The 19,410-nt window shown below is 41.1% G+C and overlaps 1 protein-coding gene across 1 annotated transcript; it reads right to left on the bottom strand.

Annotated features, from left to right (window-relative positions):
* Window positions 1-14,098: 14,098 nt before the first annotated feature.
* Window positions 14,099-17,257, bottom strand: CALHM1 (calcium homeostasis modulator 1). Its single transcript, XM_061634392.1, has 2 exons — window positions 16,709-17,257; window positions 14,099-14,557 (listed from the first exon to the last, which is right to left on the bottom strand). The coding sequence occupies exons 1-2, from the start codon at window positions 17,255-17,257 to the stop codon at window positions 14,099-14,101; spliced, it is 1,008 nt and encodes a 335-aa protein (XP_061490376.1).
* Window positions 17,258-19,410: the final 2,153 nt, after the last annotated feature.

Raw genomic sequence — 19,410 nt, 5'->3', positions numbered from 1 at the left:
TTTTTAATCTCAGTAGGCTGAAAGCAAAAAGTAAGGTAATGTCAACCTCTGTCATAGAACTTCAATATGCCGATGATAATGTAGTCTCCACACATTCAGAGAAAGATCTTCAAGCTATCCTAAATGTCTTTGCAGAAGCATATGGAAAGCTTAGGCTCTCACTTACTATTAAAAAAACCCAAAGTGCTTCATCAACAGGTGCGAACTAGTCCCTCTGTAGCACCATCAATCCAGCTTAATGGTGTGACGCTGGAGAATGCTGATCACTTCACCTATCTTGGCAGCTATCTCTCTGTAAAAGCTGACCTCGATGCTGAAATTCAACATCGTCTGAGCTCTGCAAGTGCCGCATTCTCCCAAATGAAGCATAGAGTGTTTGAAGATCACAAAATTTGCAGGGAGACCAAAATGCTTATTTACAAAGCCATTGTACTACCAACCTTACTGTATGCCTGTGAAACATGGACCGTTTATAAACGGCACTCCCAACTTCTTGAAAGATTCCACCAACGCTGCCTTCAGAAAATTCTGCAAATTACTTGGGAAGACAGACGGACTAATGTTAGCGTTTTGGAAGAAGCAAAGACTACCAGTGTTGAAACAATGATCCTTCAACATCAACTTTGCTGGATCAGCCATGTTGTTTGAATGCCTGATCACCGTCTTCCAAAGCAGCTACTTTACTCCCAACTTAAGGATGGAAAACGGAATATCAGTGGACAGCAAAAGAGGTTTAAAGATGTTCTTAACACGAATCTTAAAAAATGTAACATGAACATCAAGAACTGGGAAGTCTTGGCCCATGAATGTCCCAAATAGAGGTTGGCTATTATCAAAGGTGCTGTGGACTTCGAAGAAGCATGAATACAGGACAAACGGGACAAACAAGCTAAGCAGAAGGCACGTCAAACAAATCCTCATCGCGACCATCTTCCATCTGGAAACCTGTGTCCTCACTGTGGGAGGCTGTGTGGATCCAGAATTGGCCTCCACAGTCACTTACAGACCCACTGTTAAAGACCTTACCTTTGAAGACAATCTTACTTGGCCACAAGTGATCGCCAATGAATGAATGAATGAATGTTTTTAGAAGAAAAACAGGATGTAAAATATACATAAAAAGTACCACCCAACCTGGCTGTACCATTTTTAAAAACCCTGAAAAGACTTTCCTTCCTTCTCTCTCTCTCTCTCTCTCTCTCTCTCATCTGTTTATCCTTGTGTTTCTGTGTATGCTTCCAATATTTATGTTTTCAATGCAGACTTCTAAACAAGGTTTTCCATTGGAAGTAAGGGTAGCCCTCCCCCTTCTGTTAGTTGTGGACAGGGATATCACAACAGATGTTTAGCGGCAGTGTTACAGCTACCTCCTGTCTGAAGGGACCATTTCTTTCCTCATGGCAAAAGATTAACATGGCTACTCTTCTGGAATGTTATTTTAATTTATTGCCCATTATTTCTGCAGGTGTACACAACAATGCCACAGGCAAGAACCTCTACTGTATAAATAGAGAATTTATAATGGTATAGCTGCCTGAGAAATATCCAGAAGTTAGATACACTTACAATACACATCTCAGTCCTGAAGTATGGGATCATTAGGAAGTGCAGATGAACTAATTTCTAGCATGACTCTAGTCCCCAGGAAGCCAGTTGATTCCTCCTGATTTGGTCTGGGCTATAAGTGTTTCCTGGTTGGACTCCTTGGGCAGGCTACTTGGTTCTAGACTCTGCTGCTCTCTGAAAATGAGGGGTATGTTTAGGAACTATCTCTCTGGCCACATCCTCTGCTGTATCTGTTATTGGTACCAGTTCTTAGTACTTGTAGCTCTGAAGTGACTGCTTGCATGGTGCTAAGTCCTGGCTTACTTTTACCTCTGTCTCAGTTTCCACCTGCTTACTCACCCCAGCTCCTGTGTCCTTGGCTACTGGGTATGGCCCTGTGCTGACAGTGAGTTGAAGAGCCCAAAGGACAAGGCTAATCTGGAAAGATTTCTAGCATGGTTACTTATCTAGCAAAGTTTATTCAGTGGAACCATTAGGTGCAGCCGTGCCAACTTCTCCCCCCAATGATGTCAGTGAGTGAGCAGCAGTGAATGAGGACAGCAGCAAGCTATGGTCGGTGCTGTGCCATCTGGGTTCCAGCTGTCTTCCATCTTTATTTCTCCAGCAATGCCTCTGGGCTCACATGGGACACGGTTTACATTAGGAATAGGGAACTTGTGCCTTTCCAGATGTTGTCAGACAACTCCAATTGTTCTGACTATTGGTGATGCCCACTGGAGCTGATGGGAGTTGGAGCCCAGCAACATCTGGAGGGCCACCCCACCAGTTCCCCATCCTTCAGTTAGTTGATCAGCTGAACTGCACCAGTGTGTTGAATTCCGGTTGACCCTTCAAAATATACTAAAAGATCATCCTTCCACCAGTCTTTTATCCACCATTACTGAGCATAATGGAATACTGAAGGGGTCTTGAAGTGATTCTTGAACGCTCCCCTTGAAAGTAAAAAACTGAAAACAAACTCTACGTCCAGGGACCCCCCTCGCAGCCTGGGTCCTTTGTCACTCCACAATTCTCAGGGTGCATGTGTCCAGTTCCCATGCTTGATCCCTGCCTCCTCGTGTTGCTAATGCTCTTCTTCACTCATTATTTCCAAGCCACTTGTAACTACGTAGCAAAGCTTGAGCCTACAAGTGCAAAAAACACAAAAAACAAACAAACAGTATTTATATGGACAAACCTATAGGTAAGTAGTGTCAGAGTAAGCAGTTGTAAGGAAGAAGCAAGCACTGAAGAGGACCCACTATTAAAGCCGTGTTTCAGAGACTGAGCATGATGAGGCAGAAAGTATAGCAGGGCTGACCTTACCTTTAGGCAGACTCAGGCAGCCACACCAAGCAGCTGAATGTAGGAGTCAGGAAATCACAGCAAATTGTTATTTTTTTATGTTTTAGCTTATTGTCATACTTGTGGGTACTATGCACCATGTTTTTGGTCAGGCACCACTTTATATTCTGTCTCAAGCAGCAAAATATCTTGAGCTGGCCCTGAAGCATCATGACAAGGAATGGGAGGTGAATGAATGATGCAGTGAAGAGATGAGCAACCTATTGGATGAAGAAAGCAAGGCAGAGAGAGGAAAAAAGAGGAAAGGAAGGGTTGTACCAGGCCTGTGTGTCTCATAAGATGGATGGGTCTGATTAACTGTTGGCAGCCTTAAACCCCTGCTTTGTGACAAAGGAAGCACATAGCAATGAAAAGGAAATTGTGAGTGAGTGAGTTTGCACTGAACTTGAATGTTGCTTGCTGGGAGAAATCTGGAGTTATTTTCCAAACTATATTTATTTTCCTTTGAGTATCTCTGCCAGAGTGCATCTTGTTTGCTCTTGTTCTCTATTAATGGTAGTCCATAATCTAACTACATATATATCAGCAAAACAGGAGTTGTATTGTTGTAGCACATATTTCCCAAGAAGACTGAACCTGGTTTCCTCCTGTGTTTTGAATGCCAAATTACAGAATAGTAACCAATTAATCAAATACTATTTGATCATATTGTCTCCCCACTTCCCCATATTGAAAGTATGCTAGCTGCCTTTTAGGGAGGAAAAAATCTAAAAGAACAGCATGTATTCAACTGATAATTAGTTTTTCACCTTATTTTAGGGGTGAACCTATGGTCCTACAGACACTATTCGATCACAGCTCCCATCATCCCAAACTTAACATGCTGCTGGGGCTGATGGGAGTTAGAATTCAACAACATCTGAAGGTTCCCCAACACTGCCTTACTATTTAAAAAAGCAATGCATTTTTTTAAAGGTTGAAAAATATTCAAAACTGAGAGGAAGAATTGACCTTGTGATATCATAGAGACTGGGTCCAAGCACTGAGGCTAGATGGGGAAACATGTGGGCACCTTACTGGCACTCAGGAAAGTAGGTAGGGTGACCATGTGTCTTTCTTTACAGAGGACAGTCCTCTATCGTCAGAGTGCAGTCCCCTGTTTGAAGGCACCCTCTATTCAAAGGGCTGTCTGTCCAGGTCTGCTTTAAAGATAAAGAACCATAAGAAGGGAGAGGAGGAGATGGCATTGACTGTCAGCCATCTCTTTGCATCTGGATGGCAAACTGAGCAGGCACACAGGTTACCTGGTCATAGTCTCCCACATTATGGTGAAATGTATTTCTATTTAAATTCTGTTAATTATTTCTAAAGTATTTGGCAATGTGTATGGGGGGGTATATAGAAATCTCAAGAGCCCTTTCAGACATTCTCTCAAGTGTAGAACATGCAAACATAGACAGGAGGGCTTCAGGCTCTGCTCCCAAGTCCTACTCACATTCTTGTCAGGGTCTGATGCATGTGCATAGGGGCCCCTTCACACCCCTGCCCCCATCACCTATGCACAATTGTTCTACATAGATAGAACTTGTAAAATGAGTTGAGGACTTTTATTTATTTATTTATTTATTTGTTTGTTTGTTTGTTTGTTTGTTTATTTATTTATTATTTTATCTAAATCCCGCCCTTCCTCCCAACAGGAGCCCAGGGCAGCAAACAAAAGCACTAAAAACACTTTAAAACATCATAAAACAGACATTAAAATACATTAAAACAAAACATCTTTAAAAACATTTTTAAGTTTCCAAGACATCTTTTTTTAAAAAAGGTTAAAAACATTTAAAAAACAAAAGTTTAAAAATATTAAAAAGCAATTCCAACACAGATGCAGACTGGGATAAGGTCTCAATTTAAAAAGGCTTGTTGAAAGAGGAAAGTCTTCAATAGCTGCCAGAAAGATAACAGAGATGGCACCTGTCTAATATTTAAGGGAATTTCACAGGGTAGGTGCTGCCACACTAAAGGTCTGTTTCCTATGTTGTGCGGAATGGACCTCTTGATAAGATGGTATCTGCAAGAGACCCTCACCTGCAGAGTGCAGTGATCGACTGGGTATATAAGGGATAAGACGGTCCTTCAGGTATCCTGGTCCCAAGCTGTATAGGGCTTTGTACATCAAGAGTAGAACCTTGAACTTGGCCCAGTAGCAAATAGGTAGCCAGTGCAATTCTTTCAGCAGTGGGGTGACATGTTGGCGATACCCTGCCCCAGTGAGCAGTCTCGCTGCCGCATTTTGCACCAGCTGCAGCTTCCGGACCAACCTCAAGGGCAGCCCAACATTGAGCGCATTATAGTAATCAAGCCTAGAGGTTAGCAGTGCATACAACGGTGGTCAGGCTATCCCGGTCCAGAAACGGCTGCAGCTGTCTTACCAGCCAAAGCTGGTAAAAGGCACTCCTAGCCACTGAGGTCACCTGGGCTTCTAGCGACAAAGGTGGATCCAGGAGCACCCCCAGACTATGGACCTGCTCTTTCAGAGGAAGTACAACCCCATCCAAAGCAGGCAACTGACCAATTATCTGAACTCGGGAACCACCAGCCCAGAGCACCTCCATCTTGCTAGGATTCAGACTCAGTTTATTGGCCCTCATCCAGCCCACCACCAAGTCCAGGCAGCAGTCCAGGGATTTGTTTGAAAGAAAGAGAGATTTGCCCTACCCTCCAAAATGTGAGCGTTCCAGGACTACAGCTACGTACACACTAACCTGCTTGTAGCAGATAAATGTAGGTTTTCTCAATCCAAATTCATTCATGCTAGTCCTCAACATACTGCTTTCAATCTAGATTGTTACTAGATCCTGCCATCCACAAGCATGGGTGTCGTTACTTGATGCATGTTTGCATATCCTCCCCTTGATCAGGTTTTCCATCCCTTCCCCTCCCTGCACACACTCCAGGTAAATGAAGAAGGAAGTGATTATTGCAGTCTTGATATACACCCACTCGCAACATCATTGGGCAGATATACCCCTCATTGCCATGACTGGATAAATCTGTTGTCATCTGTTTTCAAATAGACACACTGTGGAGTAACGCAGAATCAATCTGCAATGAGCTTTTATTTTCAGAATGAAACCAGCTTCACAAGAAGCACTTTTCAGGAGCAAATAGATCTAGATTGTATGTGAACTACATAGAAAAAACAAGTACTCAGTCTCCATTTATTCTAGAATAAAATGTCTTGTGAACGTAGCCTACAAGTCTTATAGTTTAATCATTCCTGCTGGCATTTCCTGTGGGGGCAATTGACAACCAAATAAAGAAACAAGCCCCATTATAATGAAGGACTGATATCGCAAGAGCATGGGGATAGTGCTGCTGATAGAATTTACAGCAGGGATGGGGAGCCTGTGGTCTTCCAGATGTTGTTGGACTCCATCATCACTGACCAGTGGCCATGCTGGCTGGGGCTGAGGAATAACATCTGGAAGACTGTAGGGCCCCTATCCCTGATTTACAGGCTGCAGAACATATGTGAATATGTTAGGCTTCTGGTCTTCAGATTCAGAGAAGAACTGACACTGGATCCCAGGGACAGGGAACAGTGTGAAAAGGCTTTCCCCCCACATGTGTATAATTAACACATTTGGTATACTGGCATGTCTACCTATAAATATAAATCAGGTTGTCAGAAATGTAAATGGCTTAGACAAAAGGGAACAAACAGTACAATCCTATACATTCCTACTCAGCTAATCCTACTCAGACTTATTCCTAGGTAAGTGGGTAACGGATGGCAGCCTAAAAGAAACCAGTGGACACCCTCCAATTTTTCAAATCAGACAAGATATTGGGAGGGAGGATGTGCTATCTCAGCCCAGAAAATTGATGCCTGGTTACAGCTCAGGGAGCCAACCAGTCAGCAATGTGTACAGATTTCTTCTTCTGCAAACAGGAAGAACAGGTTTTCCTAAAGATGTTTAACTGAAAATTGTGTACCTGAGCAAAATAAAGTGAATATGCTTCACAGTGAGCTCACTGCTCAGATTATGTATGTCAGGATGCACCCTAAATGATAACATGCTGCATATTTTTCTGTTATTTGTGTTTGGAATCTGTTAGGATGTTTGAGTATGGTGAGAGAGGGTGGCTTCTGGATTAAATTTCCTTTAGTGTTTTTTCACCCTTACAAGTCTAAGATAATGTATTTCAAAGGTAACATTTAAAAAAAAAACTAAAGAGGAGCCATATATTAGGAGTGACTATAGAGTATCTGGGTAATGTTTCCTGTTTTCAAAGTATGTCTTTCATCTTATAGAAAACATTGCTTATCTTGCACAAGAAATTACACAAACCCAGCACTGAAGAAATACAACTGAATTTTTTACTTGTTAGGGAAAATAATCCATATAAACATGTTTTATTGTTAGACTTCACAATAATTACTGTGCTATAAAAAGTGTATAACTGTAATTAATGCACAATAGGCAGTAACTCCAAGCTTGGATGATATAAATTTTAAACAACTTTATGCCTTTCACATTTCTTTATTTTCTGCCATCTCACAAAATGTGATATATTTCAGTGACCAAGTTCCTCTTGTATCTTTGGCTTTCCTCTTCTATCTTTGGTTAGGGTGTGATCTTCTAATGAATGGCAGTAATTTTAAATACTGAGTGGCTACTCAGAACCTCTGCTTTGAACCACTAAAATCATGCAACTATCATGCAACTGAAGTATACCTGAGATATTCCCTGAAAATAATGGCTACCTACAAAGATATTAACATTATATACCAATGCATATTAGCAATGATTTTATTTTTTGAGTGGATTACAATTTAGAAAAGAAGCTTGAAGAAGAAGGCAGCGGTTTGGGGGTTTTTTTCTGTGCAGAGCATTGCTGATTGAATTTTTAGGTAGTCTGAACTAATAACTGTTATGGGACATGGTTGCATATGTATATATTGTTCTGTCTCAGCATTTCATGACTTGCAGCTGAATATGTGAATTGCCTCCACTGCAAAGTATTGTTGTGCTTGTGATTATATGGTGGTGCCTGTGATGGCTTCCATATCTGCATATTGTCACTTGCAGTCACACATGCTAAATGTGCATGTGTGAACTTAATATTTCCTGTGCTTTGTGCATTCCTGTAGTACCTGCTGAACCTGTATGATTGTAGGCTAGTAGGTTATTATAAAGTACAGCTTAAAATAGTCCCAGAGCAAAGGAACATACTATCCCAATTTTAAGCCAGAGGACCTGGGACACAGCCAGCCTTATGGCCTTGTTATATTATTGGCCTCTAAGGTGTAGTTCATAGGGCCAAATTAGATGAATAATAGGAGATGCATGAGCAGTCCCCTAAATATTTTTAATTAATTGCAGCATGGGGGAAGCAGGACTAGCCTTACCATTAGGCAAAGTGAGGCAATGGCTTCAGGTGGCAGATATGGGGGGCAGTAGCATCTCCCCAGCCATTCTCCTCTGTTGAAGATTAGAGCTATGCGTGTGCTACAGGACTGTCATACAGCCCCTAAACTAGCTTGCTATCCCAAGGTGTACTGGAGGATGCTATCCCATTGCCATTGTTGAAAATTCAAGAGTCAGTATAGTTCGTTTCTGCTGCAGCTGTGGCCACTTACTCCACAACTCTGCCATCCTGTTTTTTCTCTGCTCCAGGTATATAAAGGAGAGGGGTTGGAGTCGCCTTGAGGTTACCTTGGAGAAGAAGACCATGGAAGATTCTTTGTTTTTACTGCTTTGTTCTGTTCTGTTTTTATTTATTTATTTTGCTGACTGCTACGTTATGATGCGGGAATCACCTTATTTTATAGTTAGTTACTGCAAATGTTATTTGTTATTTAATTTTGAGAATTGTTATTTAATTTTGAGAACTGTGTTGTTTTTATTGATGTATTATGTTTTATTGATGCATTATGTTCGTGTGTTTTTTGTAAGCCGCCTTGAGGGCCTTTGGGCCATAAGGCGGGATATAAATTTAATAAATAAATAAATAAATAAATGGAATGGTGCGGGGCTAGTGATGGGGCAGAAATTTGGTCCAGTTCACATCAAAATGTGAACCTATCTAATTCACTCTTTCTGAAAAAATATGTGAAGCAAAACATGGCTATCCTTTTAAAATTCACACTTCTCTGTATTTGGCATTATAGTTCTTCAACCAAAAATGTGTACATAAAATGTGTCACATATTAGGAGAATGTGTGTATAAACATGCATAAATGTGAAAATGACATACAAAAGTGCATTATGTTGGGGGAAATTGCTTGCAAAAATATGTATAATAGCCAAAATTGCATTAAATAAGTACTAAATGCTATCAAATTGTCATGAGAACTTTTAATTTAAAAATAACAAAATGATGCAAAAATGTAGTCAACTGAATTTAAGAATGCAAAAATTAGAAACTGAGAGAAATTGAAATTGTCAGATTTATCTATTCCCAGATGGCAGCACTATCTTGTACTTTACCTCAGGCAGCAACTGAGCCCTGGTGGTGCGACAGCTGTGAATCTGATGAGAGCAGCAGTGGGAGAGGGCATTCTTGATTCCTGCAGGTAATGCTTAGTCTCTTGCTGCTTTCCTGTCAAGGGGGTGGAGAGATATGGGATCTCTTTACAGTTATACCTTAGTTAACAAAGTACATGTGTTCCTGAACATTACTTCTTTATCAGAAACATTAATAGCAGAGGTAGGAACAGGGCCGGCACCAGGCATGCCAGGGCCCTTGGGCACCAGGCTGCCCCAGGGCCCGGCACCTGCCCACATGCCTCACCTACCTTTCCCTTGAAGTGAATGATTGCTGAGCTGTGCTTGCGTGCCTGCCATCAACCAAGATGGCCGCAGTGGCATCAGCTCCTTAGGGAAGCTTCAGCTGCCATCTTGGTTGATGGCAGTCATGTGCCCATAGCGTGGCCAGCATTATGTCAAGGGAAAGGTAGGTGGGGCATGCAGGCAGGCATCACGGGCCTGCGCAGTAGTAGGGGGGTGCCTGGGAGCTCTTTCTCTGTGATCCAAGGTAGGGTCAGGACCAACGCTGCCGCAGATCGCAGAAGGGAGTGCTACTCACCCACCCTAAGGAGAGGCCCTTCAGGGGCCCTCGGCCAGGGCCCAACCTGGCCACCCTCTGGTGCCGGCCCTGGGTAGCAATAACATGGAAAGAATAAAGATAGGTTCCTACACCACAAAAAAGAGCAGTTCAACATATTTCAGCAACCTTTTTATTAAAAACTAACACACATGTCTGAAATGAAACAATCAGGATAAGTAAGCCTTGAAGGCTTCTTCCAAAATGTATCCAGGCCTGCCTTGCCTTTTTTTCTTTTCTCATGTAGAATCTTGCTATAGCAATTAAGAGCTTGGAAAAGTTACTTTTTTGAACTACAACTCCCATCAGCCCCAGCCAGCATGGCCACTGGATTAGGCTGATGGGAGTTGTAGTTCAAAAAAGTAACTTTTCCAAGCTCTGAAAAGCTTTGAGCACAGTTCTCCTCTCTGTACACTTGAGCAGGCAGGCAAGGGGCAGCCACCACCCCGCATGTGCTCTCTCTCCTTCTGCCATCCTTCCCTACACTCGAACAGACGCATCTGCAGTAAACAGTGCTTCCAGGGCACCCGGCAATGAGTACCATTCCAGCCCTGTGTGAGAGAGCTGCCAGGAGCAGCCGCAATCCAGTAGCCACATTTTGACTATGTCAGAGTATGCGCCCCACACCCAAAAACCTTTGTTAAAAGGAGCTTCTTTCCTGGAGGATTTGTTAACTGAGGTATTACTGTATCTTATTCCCTTCTGAGAAAAAAGCATATTGGGGAGGACAGTTTCAGTGGAAAGGAAGCCTGTTTGGGATGAGTTAAATACCCCATCCTCACCATTGCTATGATCAAAATTGCAGCCTCTCACAGCTGCATCAAGGTAAAAACAAAAACTGCCAGGAGACCTTTCATGTTCCTCCAGTATCTTACCTAGTTTGACACTCACTGAGATGATAGGATGGTATTCAACTAACTTTTTTCACTAGTGCAACAGAGTTTCCCTCCCTCTCCTCTCCCTGTATGCACCCCACACTGTTTCCAAATCTGTTCTGGAGGTTTTGGGGAAAACCCAGAACAGATTTAGGGGGTATGCAAGGGAAGGAGAGGGGGAGATCATTCCGTTGCTGAAGGAGAAATCCTTGTGCTGTTGATGGAACAATTACCTTAGTGCTATGTTGAATACAACCCTATATCCCTATATATATCCCTCTCAGACCTACATTAAAAACAAACAAATGCCCAGATGTTTGGAAGATGGCAAGGCTAGAGCTTTTCTTCCTGATACCTAGTTTTCTGAGTCCAGGAATTTATTTATTTATTGTATGGAGACATATTCAGTCGTGAAAGCCTGCACCTACAGTCTGAGGTCAGAGCTAGCTCAGGGCATTTTTCTGCCTGAGGTGGAATAGCAAAAGGCACATAAACACACCCCAGTCAAGGTGCATAATACCCAGGGTTGGTGAAGTTATTTTGGCACCTGAGGCAAAAAAAGTACCAGAACCTCTCTCTGGCAGCAAAAAATACAATAATAAATTAACAATAACAAACTTTTGTTGTTCTCTCAAAATTAGTTGCCTCACTCTGCCTAATAGCAGGACTGGCCTTGCTGAAGTCTTACAGCCCAGAAACAGATTTCCATTTCAGAGGAGTAGGTTTTTATTTTGTGTCAATGAAGGAAATAAGCAGGGCTCAAAATGTATACAATACTAATTAAATAAGCCACAGCTATAACCCTCTCCCCTTTGCCTCTCTCCCCCAGCAGTGGTCACTTACAACAAAGACATCCAAAATCATAATGCTATCTTTTCCAAACAACACTTGCCTTACAAAGGCTACGCTGAGCTACACAAGTCTTGACAAAGTGGGAAGCACATTGATATAACATGTCAGTGAGATGTTGGATAGGTCTGCCTGCATCTTCCTCATTCTAATGCCAACAGTAAGAGTATGTTTGTAGACTCCATTGAAGGCAGATATGGAACTATTGGAAGACACAGTTGAGAACATCATGAATGGGACACACTGGCCCAGTTTGCACATTGCATTAAACCATACTTTAAAACAAGCTATGATTTTTAAGGTAAAGTGCATAACAGGCCTTTTACTGGCCATCTGAGGAAGTGGGCTCTCTGGTCTTTGAAAACGTATGTCATAATAAAATGTGTTAGTCTGCAAGGTGCCACAAGACTCTTCGCTGGTTTTTGCTGCAACAGATCAACACAGTTACCCTTCTGAAAACATTCATCAGGCTCTTCAAATGTTCAGAAGAACTGTCCAGATTAATTTGAGCAGCTGCTCTATGCTTATGAAAGGCCCAGACACCATAAAATCAACCCAGGTCTGCTGCCAAATTATTTAGCTAAGAGACAGCTAATTTAGGATGATTTTGTAATATTTGAATGAGGCCCATCCTTCTTCCCATTACTGGATTTATAATGTGTTGTTATGTGCCTCCAAGTTGACTACGACTTATGGCGACCCTATGAATCAGTGACCTCCAAGAGCATCTGTCATGAACCACCCTGTTCAGATCTTGTAAGTTCAGGTCTGTGGCTTCCTTTATGGAATCAATCCATCTCTTCTTTGGCCTTCCTCTTTTTCTACTTCCTTCTGTTTTTCTAAGCATTATTATCTTTTCTAATGAATCATGTCTTCTCATTGTGTGTCCAAAGTATGATAACCTCAGTTTCATCATTTTAACTTCTAGTGATAGTTTTGGTTTAATTTGTTCTAACACCCAATTATTTGTCTTTTTTGCAGTCCATGGTATCCACAAAGCTCTTCTCCAACACCACATTTCAAAGGAGTTGATTTTTCTCTTATCAGCTTTTTTCATTGTCCAATTTTCACATCCATACATAGAGATCGGAAATACCATGGTCTGAATGATCCTGACTTTAGTGTTCAGTGATACATCTTTACATTTTAGGACATTTTCTAGTTCTCTCACAGCTGCCCTCCCCAGTCCTAGCCTTCTTCTGATTTCTTGACTATTGTCTCCATTTTGGTTAATGATTGTGCCAAGGTATTGATAATCCTTGACAAGGTCAATGTCCTCATTGTCAACTGTAAAGTTGCATAAATCTTCTGTTGTCATTACTTTAGTCTTTTTGACGTTCAGCTGTAGTCCTGCTTTTGTGCTTTCCTCTTTAACTTTCATCAGCATTCGTTTCAAATCATTACTGGTTTCTGCTAGTAGTATGGTATCATCTGCATATCTTAAATTATTGATATTTCTCCCTCCAATTTTCACACCTCCTTCTTCTTGGTCCAATCCTGCTTTCTGTATGAAATGTTCTGCATATAGATTAAATAAATAGGGTGATAAAATACACCCCTGTCTCACACCCTTTCCGATGGGGAACCAATCGGTATAATACTGGCCTTAAAACACAATAGTTAATTCTACTTCTGCATACCCTTCAACGCATTTTCTCATTCTAAGCAGATTTTATCAGGGCATGTTGTAAAAGTCAAAGCTAAATACATCTTAAAGGACAAAACAGACCCTTCCACCTGCTATGGTAAGGTATTTGTTGCTGGTTTATGGTGCCCTCTAGTGTATTTGAAATACTGGCTTTGTGCTTTTGGTTTGTGTCTGAAACATTATTGCAAGGTTAAAAAATGTAGGCTTCATTTTATTAAAAGGATATTTTTTCCATTTACAGGTAGTACTATCTGTTTTCTGATTTTCCTTTCCAATAAAATTAAATATCTCTTTTGTGCCTTTCACACACACTGTAGACTTAGCGGGTGGTCTTTGTGTGAAAAAATTGGTGGAGATTTTCAAATCCAAATATGATGTTATGTGCTGCTGAGATAAATGCAGAGAAATGCTGCATTTTTCAGAATGTAGCAGGGAATAAAAGCAACAATGAACCTGTGAACTGTGCCAATTTGTATCACAGCAGTTATATAATTCAAGGTGCCATCACTGCCTAGTCTTCCTGACATCTGTTTTCTTCCAGACAAATTCAGCTGCTGAGCGCTGTCAGTGTTTATTTGTCCTACTCCATGCTAGTGAACTTACTTCTGTTCTAACCCACAGAAAAGGTGGGGAAAGCATTTCTAGACAGATGTTGCAGATGCTCTCACAATGATGTTTAAATAATTGAAGGACCTCCTTGATAAAAATGTGGTCCCAGGGTGTTGTCTAAAGTGATATGTGCTCTCTGTTTGCTTCCACTCCATCCTCAGACTTTGCTGTAATAGGTGGCATACTGTCTCTTAGGCGGGTGAGGCTGGATGATTTCTCCTGCCCAACAGTTCCCATTGTGGATCACCTCTTGGCTGAGGCACAAAGGGGGCTTACACTTGTGCCAGTTCTTCAGAAGTTTGTTCATGGTCCCTTGATCCATGATGCCCAGCAGTTTTTCCTTTTCTTCCCCTGTTTCTGAAGGTGCCTTCTCCAAAAAGTGTGTGTGGCCCATGCTTAGGTCCTTATTCATGCCCTCAAAGAACTGCTGGATACACACCTTGGCAAAGCTTTTAGCATGCTCTGTACAGGTCTCATCAAAGAGCTTGCGTTCAATGTCAATATAGTGGGACCAATACTTGCTCTTCAAGAATGCAACTTGAGTAAAGCATGGACGTAAAGATCGAACAAGGAATGCCAACAAGGTCATCAGCAGCACGAAGGACCAGCCCATTGCCTGGATGGGAAAACCAAACTAGTCATAATGTATTGAGGGTGGGAGAAATCTACATAATACCACACAGTACACAATTGCAGTCATGAACCTGGGTGGTTCTTCAGAATTATGGGGACCTTCAGGCAGGTACATGCATTATACTAATCTCAAGAGATTGCTTTGGGAATTGTGGGATTACTGCCAGGTTCATTACTGCCAGGTCTCAGCCATCCTTGAGTGGAAGTCCCATTTATGTGAACTGGCATTGCCATATGGCTCTTTATACAATGGCGGTGATGTTTCCATTTTTGTGAAAACATTATTGTGGCTCAGACGTGAATCCAGCAAAAGTCTTGTGCTGTTCAATTTGATATCCCAGAAATCGGAATAAAATTGAACCTGAACCAGAACACAATTCAACCTGTTATATGAAAGCTTCTCTTGACCCTGAGTTAAAATGTAAGAGGGATATGGTTGGGAACAACTACACCAGGGATGGGGATCCTGTAGCCCTTCCTTCCAGTGCTGATGGACTCCAACTTCCTTCAGCCCTAGCCAGCATGGCCAATTGTCAGGGATGATGGGAGTTATAGTCCAACAACATCTAAAGGGTCATGGGTTCCCCTGCTATATACTACAACACAGCAGCTCCTACAGCACTGAGGCACCCTGTGGTTTTGGCCTAACTGGCTGGATAATAATTTTCTATAATATCTCACATAAACAAATTAATTCTTCTGTCCCCAGTTCTTCTTCAATGCAAAGTTTTTCCTCTTGGCTTTCATTATTTTTTAAAGGACTGCATTTTTGTCTAATGTGGAAACTATCATATTGTTTTAATAATATCAAGAAGAACCTTTCAAAGTAAATTATTACAGAGTATTTAGAGTTGATTTTAAAAAAACATAGAATGAATTGATTTTCTATAATGCCAGATTTAAAAACAACAACAATGCAACATCATACAGATACACACAGGGCAGATCCACACCGTACATTTAAAACACACCCAACACACATTTAAAGCACATGATTTCCCCCAAAGAATTCTGGGAAATGTGGTTTTTCCCTTACAGAACTACAAATGCCCAGCTCTCTTAACAAGCTACAGTGATTTGGGGGGGAATTCATGCGCTTTAAATGTGCAGTGGATGTGCTTTAAATGTATAGTGTGGAAATGCCCTAACATTGCAGGATAATTGAATAGATGCACTCTAATTAGAGAAATATCTGTATATTTATACCAATACTTTCTTAGTGTTCACTGCTGAGGAAAGCAACAATCATCCAATTAATATACAGCTGAGGAAGGACTGAGATTTCCAGGCAATGCCAAGGGAAACAGAACAGAGGCAGCATCGGATGGATGGGAACACAAATGATCAAATCAGATTTTTAAAATAGCTTTTACCTTGTTCCCAGGAGAAAACCTGGAGGGAATTTGCATTCTATTTAAGATGCAGGGAACAAATGCAGACTGAACATGGTAAACAACAGGAAAGGACTCTGTTGACCTGACTGGTTTGGGTTGGAATTATTGGATATATTTGTCTGTATTTGCATTGCAAATGAAATATTTGGAAGCAGGGCAAGTTTAATCATAGGAGTCCATCCCTCCTCCTGTTCTCATAGCCTCCTTTAATCAATGCTTCTTACTGAAAATGATGCATGGGATTATTACAGTAAGGAATCAAGCACTCTGTTTTGTAGTATATGCTGTACATATACCGACTCTCTGAATGCAGAACTAGCACACAGCATGGCTCCAGTTGTATGCACACCTACCTGTGACTAAGGCCCAATGAATATTTGTGTGATTTATTTTAAAATAAGCATATGCTGTAAGAATAATAACCTGTGATTGCAGCACAAGAAAGATATCCTTTGTGTAACAATTTAAACTTGCTTTCTATGAAGTGGGAAGAGGAGAAGTGTTGTGATTCTTATCACAATCCCAGTAATAAAGAGCTGCAACATGCTGAAAAATGTTTGGAGTGCTTCCAGTGTATTGAAAATGCTAACATGATAAGTGGATATAAAGTTGTCTAAGAAGTTTGCCTGCCTCCCTTATCTTAGGTCTCTTCCATTCTCTGGTATCAAATATAACAACTTTCTATACTAAATTAGCTTAAGCCAGTTCCTGTAATCAATCACTGCTCCCCCCCTTCTTACCTGTGAGATACATCGCAGATACCTGGTTGCCACCTCTTTAGCTATGAGTTCCTGTCCGTTGTAGATGTCTGTGCAGGGAATCCGGGCCAGAATTCTCTTCATCTCCTTCTCAGGTAGTTGTATATAGCTGTGGTTCCCCAACTTCTCTATAGGCACAGAGGTGCTGAAGGCACATATAAAGCATTCTCCATGCAGCAGCGTGACTGAAATCCAAACAGCAGGGGCAATCATAGCCCGCTGCGCCATGGAGCAGAACATGTAACGCAAGACAGCTGGGTCTTTCTGCCGCTTCCCTATGGGCCTTTTCCATTCTTCGGCCAACATGGAGACATTGTTATTCATCACAAAGCCCAGTAAGAACAAGACTAGAGGTGGCACAAACAGGATACCCATCCCATAGGCCAGATTGTAACCTGGTAGACATGGGCAGTTGAAATCAAAAGCCACATACATCTGTGCACTGGCAAGAGCCATGATGCCACATATGCCGTTCATGAATGACTCCTGATTAGACTGGAGGAACTGGAAGATCATTCGGAATTTATCCATTGTTGTCACTTTATGCACACTCGCTTATCCAAATGCAATCAGAAATTCGTCCTCTTTTTCTTGGGGAAGAACAATGTTACAGACAAACTCCAATGTGTCTTGCCAATGTCATTTACTTTTTCCCTTTCAGCTCTTCTATCAGTTTTTCAATTACTTGGGAAACATGCCCCCTAATTTCTCTCTTGCCACCTAAAGACATTTACCTTGTGAGTGAATCTTTTGCCTCTCCTAGGTTGAAGTATTCCCTCTTCTGAAAAGTTAATTGTGTGCCGTTGTCAGATAAGTCATGGCTTAATACAGCTAACATTTCTTTCTTTGTAGAAGTCGTCTCATCTCTTTTTAAAAAACTCTTAGATCATTCATGTTGTTTATTTGTGGAGGTGGGAGTTCTTCTGAGAAGTTGTTTGAAATCTGTTCTAGGCACTCTTTATTCATGACAGGAAAAGGATCCCATTATTTTTTGTTCATGTGCTTGCAAATGCCACATGCTCCTCCCACAGCCCTCAGAAAAACAAGGGAAAGCTGTGCCCCACCTTTGTAGATTTACCTGGAAAAAATAAAAGAGAATGCCTATGCAAAGATCAATGCATGGGAGATAGGGATGGGTGAGAAATTTGATTCGGTTTGCATTTAAAGGCAAGCCTACCTAATTCGCACATTCTGAAATAATACACAAACCAAAACGCAGCAATCCTTCAAAATTCACACTCCCCTGAATTTTGTAATTCATTTTTCAGCCAAGTTGTGTAAAAAAATGCATATACTAGAGTAAAGTGTGCCTAAAAATGCACATTTAAGAAAAAATATCATACAAAATGTGCACGTTATTGCTTTCCAAAAATATGTATAGTAGGCAAAATTGCATACAAACATGTACAGTGGGAGAAATTTGCACTAAAATGTTGATTAATTTTTGTGAGGTCTTTAAAAAAAATTGCAAATTGGTGTGGAAAGGCTGGAAAAAATAAGAAACGGAGAGAAACCAAAATGGACAGATTTGCCCATCCCTACCATGGGATCCATTTTGTGGAAGAGGATTTGGGTAACAGAAATATAACTTGTCTTTCCAGCTCCTCTCTCTGTTCTTTTTGAAATTATGGAATCCACTGTTACTTTATACTCTGGGTGTGGCTGTTATATGAATCAGGAGGAGGAGGAATAGTAAATCTTTTCTTTCTATGTAATGTTCTGTATCTGTACAGAACAGTGCTACTCCCTCTTATTTTGCCCTGCAACAAGCAACATTTGTCTATCAGATTTTCCACATGTAAATGTGGTCCAATTTTGATCAATGTTTGAAAACAATTATGGCAATGTGCTTCAAGTATAAATTTTGGCATATTGGTTAGCTTAAAAAAATGCAAATAAATAAAGACACCAGAACCCTGGGTGGCATCCAGGGAACTGTCAGCAGAGTTCTGCATGTGCAGTGTGGCTTCCCCACTGCCTCCTTCCTGCTGAAGCCCCTTATGCACCTGAAAGGCTTGTCTTGAGGGTCAAGGGACTAGCCAGAATGGTTGAAAATGTAGTGTAGGGCGCTCAACTGGGAAGGAATGGGCAGAAATTGAGATGTCCCACTTTTGTATAAGTCAAAGTGTCTTCCAATTGTTCAAGAGGATCTCTGTGTCCTTCCCATGCTCATAGTATCATAATATTTTCCCCACAATTTTGAATCTTCTTATTAGGACTAAGGAATTATTTTAACATATATCCCTTTTGTTTGCAACATATATTTATATTTTGCAGGGTTTCCCACCCCTTTTTAAGGATGCAATTAATCTACATAGTCATATTTGTTTTATAATGTTTTAATTGCCATTTCTGGGGATGAAATACAGAGCAAGATGAAGAGTATGATCTAGCAGGTGATGGGTTCTTCTGTCAAGCATACCTATCCTCAAGGTATGCATATCGCACAAAAACGGGTCTCTTTAATTTCTGTAAATTCTTTTGCATGACTAGCAAAGTGGAAAAGATATGATGACTCAAATGTTAGTGCAGGGAAAGGTATGAAAAACAGCATCCCATCCTTCCAAACCTTAAAATGCATAAGTGGAGACAGTCTGGCTAGGATTTATAGCTACAGTCATAAGAGCAATCCCAGGGTTTTGATTGACAAGTGGCACTGCCATGACCCGACACTAAAGTTATTT

The sequence above is a fragment of the Rhineura floridana genome, chromosome 7, assembly GCF_030035675.1.
Source record: "Rhineura floridana isolate rRhiFlo1 chromosome 7, rRhiFlo1.hap2, whole genome shotgun sequence".
NCBI lineage: Eukaryota > Metazoa > Chordata > Lepidosauria > Squamata > Rhineuridae > Rhineura > Rhineura floridana.
Note: the sequence above shows the minus strand (reverse complement) of the source record. Positions and strands in the feature narration are given on the sequence as shown.